This window comes from Grampus griseus (assembly GCF_964374135.1).
Source record: "Grampus griseus genome assembly, chromosome: 5".
In the NCBI taxonomy this organism is placed as follows: domain Eukaryota; kingdom Metazoa; phylum Chordata; class Mammalia; order Artiodactyla; family Delphinidae; genus Grampus; species Grampus griseus.
Window position 1 is genome coordinate 139,949,334 of NC_138998.1, and position 13,913 is coordinate 139,963,246.

The 13,913-nt window shown below is 52.7% G+C and overlaps 1 protein-coding gene across 1 annotated transcript in view; it reads right to left on the reverse strand.

Moving 5' to 3' along the window:
- Window positions 1-456: 456 nt before the first annotated feature.
- The window catches only part of C2CD2 (C2 calcium dependent domain containing 2), a 60,045-nt gene continuing 46,588 nt past the window's right edge, over window positions 457-13,913 (reverse strand). The window contains exons 13-14 of the mRNA XM_082654418.1: window positions 13,001-13,328; window positions 457-4,601 (exon numbers count right to left, since the gene is read on the reverse strand). Coding sequence (XP_082510544.1) covers window positions 4,381-4,601; window positions 13,001-13,328 — 549 coding nt within the window. The 3' untranslated portion in view covers window positions 457-4,380. The remainder of the gene's footprint in view (window positions 4,602-13,000; window positions 13,329-13,913) is intronic.

Sequence of the window (13,913 nt, forward strand, 5' to 3'; positions counted from 1 at the left end):
CCTGGCATATGCCCCTCTGACCCCGTGCAGGTGTCCACTGTGCACCCACCCTCGGGCGACTGCTGGGATGGGGCGATGACAACGAGGGCGATGGATGGATAAAGGCTTCACGCCCCGAGGGGACAGCACTCCTCATAAGGTCCCTGGGGATCATACAGGGTCACGTGGCCACTGGGGGACCCAAGCCAAGCAGACCCTGACTGGCAGCACCTACAATTCACCAGAACCCCAAAGTTCACGGGAGACATGGACAGTCTAGTAAATGATTTTCGCCCCAGGCCTAAAGCAGGTGCTAAGTGACTTACAAATCACCCGAGGAGACTGTTAGGAGGACAGCTCCTGGTTTAGCCAGCTGACCAGGGTGGCGCCTGACAAAGGCAAGACCAGGATTCCGGCGCCTCAGAGAAGCCGCTGGACTTCGGGGACAGCGCAGGACTCGGCAAAAACGACTCAATGTTTAGTGTTGCGTGGGCACGTTTATTTCCTTCAAAGACCGTTTGTGTTCCAGCCACACCTTCCCCGCATGAACCCAACTGCACAGGGCTGGCGCAGGACTGCAGTCTGTTTTTAAAGTGCTTCCCAGGGATACAATCATCGTCGGGTAGAGTCATCGCCACACTTGGTCATCAGCCAAACCTCTCCACATACCTGGAAAACCTCTTATTTTCTTCTTTAAAAAAAAAAAAAAAAGTAGCTTTAATACGATATCGGGGGGAAAAACCCTACAAGCCTAAATTATAAACGGCACGTCACTGACCAGTTGGCAGCTGGGTGAATGGGGCAGTTTGTTGTATTTCAAATGCGTCCTCATCCAGAAAGTAGGAATGTCCCCCCCAAAAAAGGAACCAGAGAGGTGTAACCTGAGTTTGCTTCGCAGGATTAGCAGTGCTGGCGTCCCCGTGCCGCCTGCTTTGGTCATCACGCCTTCGCAGGTATGGGGCAGCAGAGGCAGGGTCTGGTGTCAGGTCTAGGCCGGCGCTGAGATCTGTTTTTCATCTGATGGAGTTAAATGTTCTGACTTCGAACATCCACCAACTTACACCGTCAGGTTTCAAGAGAGCCGAGATGGTTACTCAGAAAACACTTGAATTGAGTGGCAGCAGCGTAAATGAATCTTTCCCTTTCTGTTCGAGAAGAAAATCTGCACTGTTCTTCTATAGGTGTGGCCAGCGAAACAGTCAAACACCTGGACAGGCACCCAGCTTGTGACGGGTCGGCAGCGGCAGGCCGGGTAGCCCTCTCTAGGAATCCAGGGCCGCTTGTGAACTTAAACTTGAGACCTGATTTAAATAAAGTGCTCGGTCTAAACCTTCTTCCTCACGGCAGGTTTTCAACTGGAACGATGAGATGGGTACTTCTGTTGACGCTACATGAAAACATACACGCACCCCTAAAGGTCCATTTCATTCCTCCGCAAAGAACACAGGCTCGTCCTTAAACAAATCCAGGAGAATTGTTGACAGCTCATTAAAACCAACGTGACCAGCTGGTTCCGGACATACAGACGCACATTAACATGAGTGCTCGCGAGAAACTGCTTTCAGAACACCACTCTGCAAAGATTTCATCGAGACAAAACAGAAACCAAACCAAAAGCCCTCAGAACACTCCAGCATGTGGAAAAGGTAAGGGAATAAGGTGGCTTACAAATGAGTACGTTTTGCATTTGGTGTATAATCTAGATTGATGTTATGACATTTACTTTGACAGAAATATCCTACATCATTAAAAACCAGATCTGGATAAACAGCTTGGAAAGGAAACATTCACAGTATCGATACAGCCCCTGTTCTCATGGTGCGACCCTGACCCTACGCTTCTTTTCTCTCATCCTATTCCCTGCTACGTTACTGTCCTCCGCAACTTCAGAAAAAGCCATTTGATGGTGACTGTGTGTGTGTGTGTGTCTGGAGGGTAAGCTCTGGGATTGGCTCAAATGTACAGGGTTCTTGATGTACATCCAACAGACACCAAGAAATACGCATCTCCCAGCAACACTGTCCCCCTCGTGTTAATCCACGCGCTTCTCACACAGGGGGTGGACGCAGCCCACCTGACCCATGCCCGGGACCCTGAAGAGGTTTCAAGTCACGAGGAAGCTGAGAGAGCAGAGCCCCGGATAAAGGGATGAAGCAGAGAACAGAATGCTCATGGGGTCATTCAGGAATGGGAACAGCTAAGACTTCTTTTCAGAGCGAGAAACTTGAATCTAAAACTCTTGACACCTTCACGCTTGAATAAATCAAGTCCATCTGAATTTCCAAATCAAAAACAAATTGTACTGACTACTTCTGATCAGTGCCTGAAATTCGACACACAATATCCTCTTAGAATTAATTCTGGAATGTCACAGGTTCTGTCGACCACATGAGAGAGAACAGTAATCCTTCAAGTAGAAGAGAACATTAATGAGACCATCGGTTCCAAAAGACTAGTAGCGATTACTAGCCTATGGGGACTAACTTGGTATGAATATACTATATTTTGGAATACCAGGTGCTAACTTACAGCGATTATAATTGGAGTATAATCTTTGAAAGCAAACTATGCTGAAAAAGTCATTTTACAGTTACTCGATAATTCTTGGGATACCTAAGAATTTTAAATGTGCATTTTACAAAATTCTTAATGTAGTTTTCTAATCTCTCCCTCAAAAAAAAGGAAAGGAAAAAATTCTATAATTTTGATTTTTATAAAGGTTTTGCTCATCCATGGCTCTCTTACTCCTGAAATATATGTTTAAGGATTCACAAAAGCAGCTATAGGAAGGAACTCACCCAATTTCACATCTGTGACAGGAGACAAGTTTTCATTGTAGCCTTTAAATCTTATTGGAGGAAAATGAATCTTACTCAAAATCTTTCACCCTGATAACAAGTGCTTTTTTTTTTTTTTTTTTTTTTTTTCGGTACGCGGGCCTCTCACTGCTGTGGCCTCTCCCGTTGCGGAGCACAGGCTCTGGACGCGCAGGCTCAGCGGCCATGGCTCACGGGCCCAGCCATTCCGCGGCATGTGGGATCTTCCCGGACCGGGACACGAACCCGCGTCCCCTGCATCGGCAGGCGGACTCTCAACCACTGCGCCACCAGGGAAGCCCAACAAGTGCTTTTTAATAAGCATGTCTCCTAAAAGTGTTTCATTGAGAAGGAGTGGACGATGTGAAAATTGTGAATGAACCCCAGGGTAACGGCGTACAGATGAGGAACGTGGTTTGGAAGACACGTAGGGATATTAACATCGTGTGCTGAACTGACTGTTTTTTTCCACTGGAAATCAAAACAAGGGCATCCCAAGAGTTGCTAAACACAGTAGAATTCTGAAGAGCTCACAGAAGAAGCGTGACGCACGTTTGGCTCATTTGTTATTAAACTTCCATTCCTAAGACTCACATCTGAGACATAAAATAATTTCCTCTTTTGTCCTAAAAGTACTTTGTTTCGGCTATGGGCAATATTTGGCAAACCAACCTCGGACTGCAGAAAAACCATATGTGTGTGGTGCCCGTGTCCCTCTAGCTGTGGCCTATTGCTCCTAACTTCATCTTTTGGCGCTTCTGTGAACAAGGAGGCCGGACGGGAGAGAAACATTCCCTGTGTTGGCTGCTCTGTTCGTATTATTACAGCTCTGATGCTATAGAGAAAAATATAAAAACCACATAAGGATTTATATATCTCCCACTCGTAGATAGGCTCAAAGCAAACTTAGAAAAGTGTTCAGCATAATATGCATAGGATATATTTAGTATTTGCATAATTTTTCAAGTTATATGGCTAATATCAAAGGCAAATGTCTTCCTACGTTTGTCAGTGTTTCCATTCCCATGGTAATTTCTCTTGCCTGTGTCCCACCCCTCAGTACTCAGGGCCGCCTGCACTTTTTATTCTGAGCAGCCAATTAGGAGAGGTGACCCATCCATTCCGTTCACAGTGACAGCACAGAGGCGGCCTCCTCTTTGTGATGTGGTCCAGGCACGGACCAAAGTTAGAGCATGGAGGGCAAAGCTTGTCCCCCTCCCCTGCCCGTCCACAGCCCCTTATGGTAAGTTCCATAGTTCACACAGTGGTAAATAGCCTTCTCCCATTTAACTTCAACTCTTAGACGTGAGCACCGCCCACGCTGCAGAGCCGTCCGGTCTCGTGGCTTCCGGTGGCAAACTGGGCTTTGTAGGTTCTCTCCGGGGGAAACCTCCTGGCTGGAGACTCAGAATGTTTTCTGTTGGTTTTTTTTTCCCCTTTAAAAGATGAAATTGTTGGAAAAAACCCCAGCTAGACTGGGGACAGGGAGGCCGTCCACAACTTACGGGCCCTCTGGCTGTGTCCTGGCGGGTGGCTACGGAGGGTCCACGTCTGCAGCATCGCGGGGAAGGAGGCGCGCGCCGGCCTACGGGCAGGGGTCCAGGCGGGCGCCGTTTGCAGTGCTCTGGCCCCGGTGTCTGGAGAGCAGCTTCTTGTTCAGGAACCGGGCAAGCGTCGACCCCTTCCTCCGCAGCCCCGCCGGCTGCTGCAGGAACACCAGGTCGTTGTGGGACTGGCTCAGGCCGGGGTCTTTCTGCTGGTGCCGCCGGCGGAAGAACAGCTTCGCGCCCTTCCTTAAAATCCCTCCTGCAAGAGCAAGGCACGGGGTCAGCGGGGCTGCGGGTGAAAAGCCCGGTGGGCGACGCGTCCAGGAGGAAAGGAAGGCAGGCGGCTCCCTCCAGCGACTCTAATAGAAGGCAGCCTGTGACTGCAGCGCGCCTCCCTGTTGGCACAAGAAAGGCAGCTGGGTCTGGCCTGAGCACAGCACAGGTGCTTCCAAGGCGCAGTGAGCAGGTAGGTCACTTGGAGTCCATTCCCAGGCAGGCGTCTAGATCCCTGACTTTCAGAGACTCCCCATCACGAGGAGGGGTATAAACGGCAGAGTGCTTTGTGCCCCAGAAAGGACGCTCATGCTATTAAAACCAAATTAAGGACTCTGAGAACAATGGTATTCACTCTCTTAGGAAATTTAAGTAACATTTATTCTTTTGGGGAGGAAGATCTTTTACAACTTCAGATCCAGCCACGTGTGTATCAGGCTAAGTCACATGAGATGTCTGTTACTTGACCACTTTAGACCTAAACCCCTCAATTTTGTTTGCTTCGACCTATCTCTATATGACGTCAAGTGGTGCAATATGAAATAGAAAAAAAATTAGCAGCGGCAATGATTTCCACGGCAATGGTTCCTTAAAGGTTAAATGCCAGCTAACATATCGATGGCCAGAGCCCACTAACCTGCTTCCATTTTCACAAACTAGTTTCACATCCTATGAACAAGGCTCAGGGGGATCAGGGGGCCCTTCCAGCCAGGCTGGGAAACCCATGACCGCGTGCATGTAGGTGTTAGTGACTTTGAAAGAATGGCCTGACCATCTCAATCAGGAGCTTTACAGCTAATTTGGCAAAATCCATTCTTTTCACGACAGATACAAAGAATACTTCAACACCTATGACATACGCAGACACCATCCTGGTTTATCCAGACGCGAGGCTGGAAGGCATCACTTGCTTTTCTACGTGAAATGTATGGACAGTTGTGGAATCTGACTCAGCCTTATGCACAGACCCTTGCATAATCAGCACTTACCTCGGGAAAACCAGCATGCCCGTGACTTTAAGAGGCCATTTACTGGACCTGAACTTAAGGATGCATGTCCCAGGGGATATATATATATATATATATATATATATATATATATGTAGAGCTGGTTCACTTTGCTGTACAGTAGAAACTAACACAACATTGCAAAGCAACTGTACTTCCATAAAAAAAATTTTTAAAAAGAAATTTTCCAATTAACAATGAAGAAAAAAAAAAAGGATGCGTGTCCTACTTGCTCTGCCTGGGTTAATCAGCAGAACACAGCTCAAAGCTCCAGGAATGCGCCGAGTTTAACTTGGTCAAAGCTGTCCAAGAGATTTGTTTTTCATTTGCTCTTTGGGTCCAATCAACCTACTGCGAAGACTCACTCGGACATTTTCTACCATTGTCTAAAGCTGGAGGCGGTGTACGGGGGGCTGAGGAAGGCTGCAAAGGGATGAAGCAGAAGGGTGAGTATACAAGTGTCAGTGGCTTTAGGCTCAACGGGCTTCTCCTTGGGCCAGAAAGGTCTGTTCCGGGAGCCGTTCCAATCCCTGTAGGATGCAGCGTATCTCAAAAAACCACCGGGTAGGGTGTGTTACGGCAGGGGTCACCACCACCGACAGGGCTTGACTCTGGACTCTGGCCAGTCCGGGGGCAGATGCAGTGATGCCCACCGGTCAGTTACCCAGCATATTGCAAGTCCCGGGGCCTCCCAGCCTGACCAGGTTACCTCAGATTGGGGGGGGGGGACCTAGGAGGTATTTCTGACCTCTAGGTACCTGCTTTGGGTTAGCTTGGAGCCCCCAAATAGCACGTGAATGGGGGGCTGTCACATTGGAACAGAGGAGAGGAAGGAAGGTCTGATGGACCTACTCCGTTAACCTGGACCCTAATGCCACACCCCACCCCCATCTCCCCGGGGCAGGGGGCAGGGGATGGAAGTGTGGAGAGGGGAACAGACCAGTCCGTCCCCCAGGCCAGCTGCAGATCTAGGGATGTGGAAGCCCGGCAGAAAGAGGATCTCCCCTGGAAGGCTCCATCTGCAAAGCCCATGTCATACACGTCCCTGTGCTGAAATTCAGTCTGGGGTCTGGAGCCAAGGTCTGAGGTGTGAGCGGGGGTGGTGTCATGGGCTGGATCGTGTCCCTCCAGAATCCTTATGTTGGGGTCCGAACCCCAGCACCTCAGAACGTGACCTTGTTTGGAGATACGGTCACTAAAGAGGCAATGAAGTTATAGTGAGGTCATTAGGACAGGTGCTAATCCAGTATGACTACTGTCCTTATAGAAACGGGAAATTTGGACAGAGACACACAGGGAGACACCATGTGACGATGAGGGCAGAGCTCAAGGTGATGCGTCTGCAAGCCTCGGAGTGACAACGATGGTTAACAAACCCTCAGAAGCTGGGGGAGAGCCTGGGACAGATTCTCCCTCGTAGCCTCAGGAGGAACCAGCCCTGCCACACCTTTATCGTGGACTTCCAGCCTCCAGAGCTCAGAGAGAAGAAATCTCTGTTGTTTAAACCACCCCATCTGCGGTACTTTGTTACAGCAGCCCCAGGAATCTAACACAGACAAGAAAGGGCAGGGGAGGATGTGACTTAAGATGAGCGTCCTGAAGCAGCGGCCACGTCCTCCTGTTTATCCTCGGACCCTGGACGCCCCGTGTTAGATCAGGGCAGAGGGCAGATGCTACAGCCGTCTTCTCAGCCCCAAGACACGCTGGAGTCCGGCAGCAACCTGGAAAAACTCCAGACGTCCAGGTCCCAGCCCCGGGGAATCTGATGTGAGGGGTTCTGGGGAGACATCTGGACATCAGCATCTTTTAAAAAATCCCGGGTCTTTCTAACATGCAGCTGGGGCTGGAAACCATCCACCAAGGTCTGGTCAAACCGCCATCAGTACTTGGACACAGACTAAGGACACAGACGTCAGCACCGGGGACCAGACCAGAGGGCAGAAGGTAAGCAGGGCGTTCACTTTCTTCTACATAGTTTCCTGATGCCCCTTCACGTTTTAATATCTCAGGGCCATGCGGGACGGGGGATGGGGACATGGCAGCCTAGCCTGCAGGGCACAGCACCCGGTTCTGAAGGTCTGGCTTTGCACCCTGGATTGAGCGAGAAACCAGAACACAGGAACAGGCAAGGGGCAGCTGTGCTCAAAACTCCTTAAAAAGGGAGTCTGCACACTTCTGAGCGGTCGCTTTCTCTCGTTTAGATGACATTGCACCTGAAACGCCTAAACTTCAAATTCTCGTCACATTAACATAAAACAGCAAGGACTTGCGTCCTGGGAGCAGAGCTGGTAGAGATGTGTTGGCCGTAACTGTTTAAACGGCCCTGCTGGCTGTGCTTTGTTTCAACAGCGTCCCCGCCCCAGCCAGCGCCATGTCGGCTACGGACCTGTGCTGCCCCGACAGGCCTGCCACGTGGTGTTTCTGTTCTTGGTCCTTACGCCCACCCTCTGGAGCAGGTGTGCTGTGCTGTTAACTTTGCCTGTTCAGCGTCACCGCCTGAACCGGATGCTGTCACGTGTACCCTGGTGTGCTTCGTCCTGAGGTCACGTGCACGGCTCACCAGGTCCGCGTTTCCCCTAACTTGACACCACTTGTCATGGCTTCTGTGGGGGCGTTGGCTTCTTGGACAGAGGACAGTCATGTGAGGGTGGGGCCCCGGTTACGTCTCCCAGCCACCTGAGGGTGCTCTTATCTCTTGCTTACAAATAGGGAAGCAGAGACTCGGAGGGGTGACGTGCTCGCCCTACAAAGCCGTGCTCTCGAGCCTGGCTCTTCTGTGCCGCTAAGGATGGCATCTGAGCTGGAAGTGGCCAGTAGGCGTCTGGAGCGCCGGTCTGCGGGTGGCCGCTGGCGAAGCCTCTGGAGGGCGAGACGGATGCCGCTCCCAGAGGGATCGCAGAGCACAGCCCTGCTCTCTGGGAACGACTCTGACAGGCTTTCCAGAATGATGTGAATCTCCCGAGAGGCATGCTGGCGGCCTGGGTAGGACAGAACATTCTAGCAACGTGAGCCCATCTCCAGGGTGCACAGACTAACTCAGCAAACATGAAATATAACCAGCACAAACAGAGGTTATTCCATTTTCATGACTAAATAAAAATGTTATCGTCCGTTTAAACTTGGCCAGTAAAGCACACGACCTTTGGGGTAAGTAACGCCGGAAGGACGTGGCCACAGGTGGGCCCAGCGGACGCTGATGTGGCCGCACCACAGGTGGGTGTGAGGTCGTAGCTCAGACGGGCCAGGGCCCCCTCGGCTGCTGGCAGGTGGCGCCGTAAGGCGCCGCTGTGACCAATGGACATCGGAGCTCGGTTTTCTGTGCCAGTTTGTCCCAGAACGCCCAGTGACTCCATCCCAGTACTGAGCTGAGTGCCGCAGGGCAAGGCTCCTGGTCGATGTGGTCCAGATCTCCCTCAGTGCCTGAGCTCTAGGAGATAACCCGGAGTGAGGTGGGTGGGCTTCATCCAATCACTGAATGCCTGAGAACAAAAAGGAAGGTTCCCGGGGCAGAGATTCTGCCCCGAGACTGCGGCGCCAGCTCCTGCCTGCCCTGCAATTTCAGACTCATCAACACGAACCGGTTCCTTGAAATAAAGAGCCTATTGGTTCTGCTTCCCTGGAGAACCCTGGCCGAGAGAAGAACTCCAGTTTGGTATGTCACAGTTGACTCTGGGCCCACAGAATCTGTCACCCTTTGCTGAAAGGGAAATTCACATCAATGGGGCAAGGCCGCTGGGGCCGTTTGGGTTTAATAAGCCCACCTCCTTCACTCTGGGCTACCTCATCCGCACAACAAGAAGCAAGACGCAGGCCTCACTCCCAATCTTAAAGATGCCTGAAGGTAAGATCTGGAAACAGGTTATGTGAAATTTCAGGCAAAGAACCAAAATCTTAGATGGGACAGGGAAGAAAACAAATCTTTCCCGGGTTCTAAAAACAATCATAAGACTAAAGGTTAATACAAAGACATCATAAGGCTAAGGTATAAACAGATATATGAAGGAATTAAAAATAATTATTCTAAATTATAGCTTTAATGTTGCAAACATTCCCAAATTTATTCCCACTCATCTCAGTTCAACAGACGTAAATTGCTCATTGAAGAATGCATCTTAACATCTTATAGGTAGGAAAACAGTGACCAAAAGCAACCTTATAAATTATAGTTTGCTGCCCAAAGAACAGCTTTAGATTACAAGGGGAACCACGGAAGGCCCAGTTACAGAAGTGACGACTTTTTAGCACCAAGGACGATTAAGGGAGTCGGTCTGTCTGAATTTCTTGGCGAGGTGGTTTTGTCACGTCAGCTAACACAGGGATGCCTTCCCCTGAGATGATGACCCTCTACTACCAGACCAGGGCACTTTGAAGGAGGAAGATGGGAAAACTGGCACCCGGGGACGGTCCAAGTGGAAAGCGATAGGAGGGAAAAGGAAGAGGGGGAGGGGTGAACTTCCGGCTTAGTTACGATATGTGCTCTTCTCATAGCAAGGCTATACTTAATTAAAAATATATATATAAAACAAAAATAACTTACTGTGTAGGCAATTAATTCTGGTTGGCATAGCGATCCTCTTAAGTTAAAGGGCATGAGCAGGGATGGAGAGAAGGAAGAGGTGAAAAGAAAAGTTTGCAACAGCAAAATCAGAACGAGAGACGTAAGAGTTTGAAGCATTTGCGTTATACACAACATGGGACGTTACTGCGCAGTTTGCTTGGAGAGGTTTGTTTTTTCCTTTTTAATATTTTTCAGAGTCTCCACCAATGCTTCTGTTCTTACTTGTGGTAAAATACACACAACATAAAATGCACCATCGTAGCCGGTTCTAAGTGTAGAGTTCGGTTGTATTAAGTACATTCACGTATTTGTACTAGCACATCAATGCTTTGTGAAGCTAAAAATGAAACCAAATTTGAGGAATGCATTTCCTGTCCCGGCTGCATCATGGCCACACGTACGTTTCCAATCAGCAGGGTTCCAGGGGAATGCTAAATTGGCAGTCTTGGAAAGCTAGGGCCAACTCCTTCCTATGACAGGGGATGCAGGTGGTTCTTGAACTGAAAAATAGGCTTCAGTTTACAGAGGAGAGGAAACTCCACAGAGCTGCCCCCTAGATCACCAGTTTGGAAGAAATTCTGGTGGAAAAGGAAAACTATTTGGTACCCATAAAGCGTAATCATCTAAGGTTCTGACAGCATCTCGTAGAGATGCCGAGTGCAAATCTCTCAGGAAACAATGGAATGAAAAGCAATTTTTAAAACGCTGCCCAGTGTGTCCCTTTAAAAGCTCCCGGGTCTGTGCAGCACTAGGAGTGAGGTGCATGACCGCTGGCTCAGCGTCCGTGCCCGGCCCCAGCTGCCAGGCCTCAGGGTGGAGCAAAAGGCACACCTGCCGGCACCAGGTCCCCAAGAGTGAGGGTGTCATCCACCTGGCCGGTGACGGGAGAGGAGCGGGGTGGCCAGGACACAGCAAGGACGGAAACCCAAGGGAAAGAGCTCCCCGGAAGGGACAGCAGAGGGAGGGAGGGGGGCAGGGCAGGAGGGATGGGATGAAGGAACAGCGGTCTCCGAACAGGCCCGGGGTGGTGAGGCTCGGCCTTCCAGAATGAACGGACGGCGGGCGGGAGGGGGGGCGGGTTCTGTGAGAAGAGGAGGTGGCCTGCTGGTCCATCAGGTCACAGACAGGGCACCCCACCTGCACTCCACCCTGCCCAGCGCCCACCTGCCTTCCTCAGGTCCAGGGGAGCCCCCTTGGGCTGCTCTGGCCCTAAGACAAAGCCCAGGCCGGGGGCACGTGCCGGGCTGTGTACCAGCGGCCGGGCCACCTTTTCCAGAACAGAAGCCAGGGAGCCACCACAGAGGGCGGTGCTCACTGCCGTGCTGCTCCCGGCCCCCCGACAGGGTCCTCGGGATGAGGGGCCAAGCCCGGGAGGCAGGCAGATAGAGCCCGATCTCCATCGCAGGGTCTGGAAATCACACCCAGGAACCTGCTTCTTCCTCTCTCTCCGCCTCTTCCTTGGCCTCCACCCCGCCTGTCCCGCTCTGCTCCGGCGAGGGGTGGGTCATGGGGGAGCCCAAGAAGCGAACGGGAAAGAGGAGGGCCAGGCAGGCTGCCGACCTTCCCCGGCGGGGCTCTCGGCTCGGCCCTGGGGACGCTGGGGCCACGGGATGCTGTGGTGGGGTGCTGAGCGCCACCCCTGGCCTCCACCCACCGGAACCCCCAGCACCCTCTGCCCCCAGCTGTGCCAACTGAAACGGTCTCCAGCCATGGCCGGTGTCCCCCGGGGAGGGGGCACGATCACCCCACGTAGGAACCCCTGGTCCGTGGCACCAAGAACAGAGCAGCTCCCCAAGGCTCCCGACCCGAGTGGCCGAGACTCCTAATGTCCACACTCGCGGGGGAGCCGGGACCTGGTGCAGAGCTGCACCCAGGACGGCTGGTTGGGCTCCGGCCCCTGCCTGGGCTCTCCCGGCCTGGCCTCCGCACGGGGCTCTCCTATTACCGCCTGGCCGGTGGGGTTCTCGGGGAGGTGGGCGCACGTGGTGGGCACATCCCCATTTACAGAGGAGGGAGCTGAGACTCAGTGAGTCTTGAAGCCTCATATCCAGAACTGGCCCGAGCCTCTGGACTACATTCCCTCGGCAAGTATCTTCAGGTCACCATCGTGCCACAGCGCCGTCTGGGGAAACTGCACGCGTTGAAGACGCTTACAGATTTACAGCACTGATTAGCGCTAACGGGAAACGGTCGCTTATTCCAATGCAGTGATTCGCTCACCACTGCACACATACTAAGTTAATGGCTAATTTTCTAGGGAGCTCCTCTCCCCGTGGACCCTGTCAGGGTCGAGTGGGGAAGTCTGGTTTGCTTTCCGCTGGGCGGGGGGAGTCTGAGAGGCACACAAGGGGAGGGGTGCCCATCTCCGCAGCTGAGGGAAGCCCAGTCTCTGCCCGGCTGGTCTCTTTGGCTCAATCGTGGTACCTGGCTCTTGGTGACCCCTCTCAATGCTCTGGATACTTCTACTCCTGCGGGGAGGAGTGCCCAGACAGAGGAAGGGGCGCTTCTAGCCATGAACACGAGTTGCCTCCACAAATGAAGCGAGACGACCCGGCCGCTCACACTGGGAAGGATTCTGAATGCAGCCCGCACCCCCTGCCCCTGCCCACGGGCTCTAAATGGGCTCGGATGTTCAGCGCAGGTGTTTCTGCAGGTGTAGGGGCGCTGAGCGTGGGGTGCCCTTGTAGAGGAGAAGGGAAGGAAAGCAGCGGGTGAGAACTTGCTTAGCTTGGAACTAGTAGGAGAGCAAAGCCGTGGGGCGGGGGGGAGCGGTGGGGAGTGAGGAGGGGTGGGCAGGGCGGGCACGGGAGGGGCTGGTACCTTTACGCTTCTGGGAAGTGCCCGGCTCCAGCTCAGACACACTCAGGGAGTGCTCCGACAGCTCATCCCCAGCGGGGTCCCGCGGGGCCGGGCCACCCCACGCGCCGGCCCCGGCCGGTGGCTCCTCTTCCAAGTCCCAGGAATCCAGCTCAGTCTCCTGGGGCTCCAGGGCCAGCCGGGCCCCTGCGGGGCTCTCCTTCCCCTCCTCGGGTGGGGCAGGGGCCACGGCCGCCCCTGGCTGGTCCGGGGCACCCTTCTGGCAGGTGCTGTCCATGGAGGCTGCGTAGTCCAGCATCAGGGAGGCGTCGTTGTCCTGAGATAGTGAGGTCTACCCGGGGGGTGAGAGACAAAGTCAGGGTGAGGAAGATGCCAAGGATACTTGGAAGAAGCAGCGGGCGAGGAGAAGCCTCAGCAGCCCTGTCCAAACATCCTGGCTGGCGGTTTCAGCGTCAGAAGGCACCCCGGCCCTCCAAGGAGGCAGGTAAGGGAAGCATGGGCTGAAACGCAGTGGACGAAGGTCTCCTGTGGCAGAGGGTCGGCCCGAGGTCGCAGGCTGGGGGGGTCTGGGGGAAGAGCATCCTTCCTACGTATGGGATGGCAGACAGGGTGACAGAGGATGTGAGCTCCGGGGTGCCAGATTCGATTTATCTTTAACCTTTGTTCCTACAGCATTTTTGTGTTTCCTGCAAGGAGGAACTGACCGCTATGCACTTTGTATCCTAAGAGTTATATTTATATGTAAAAGAGATGTAGGTGCTTGGGGGTGGGAAAGTGGTTCGCTGGAGGGCAGGGAAGTGACTGCAGGGACATGGCGGTGGCGGGTACCTGGGGGCCGGCCTGCTGTTCCTGATCTGTGTGGCAGTTGCACAGGAGAGTCTGCTAAGTGACAGGTGACAACTGCCCTTTTCTGAGC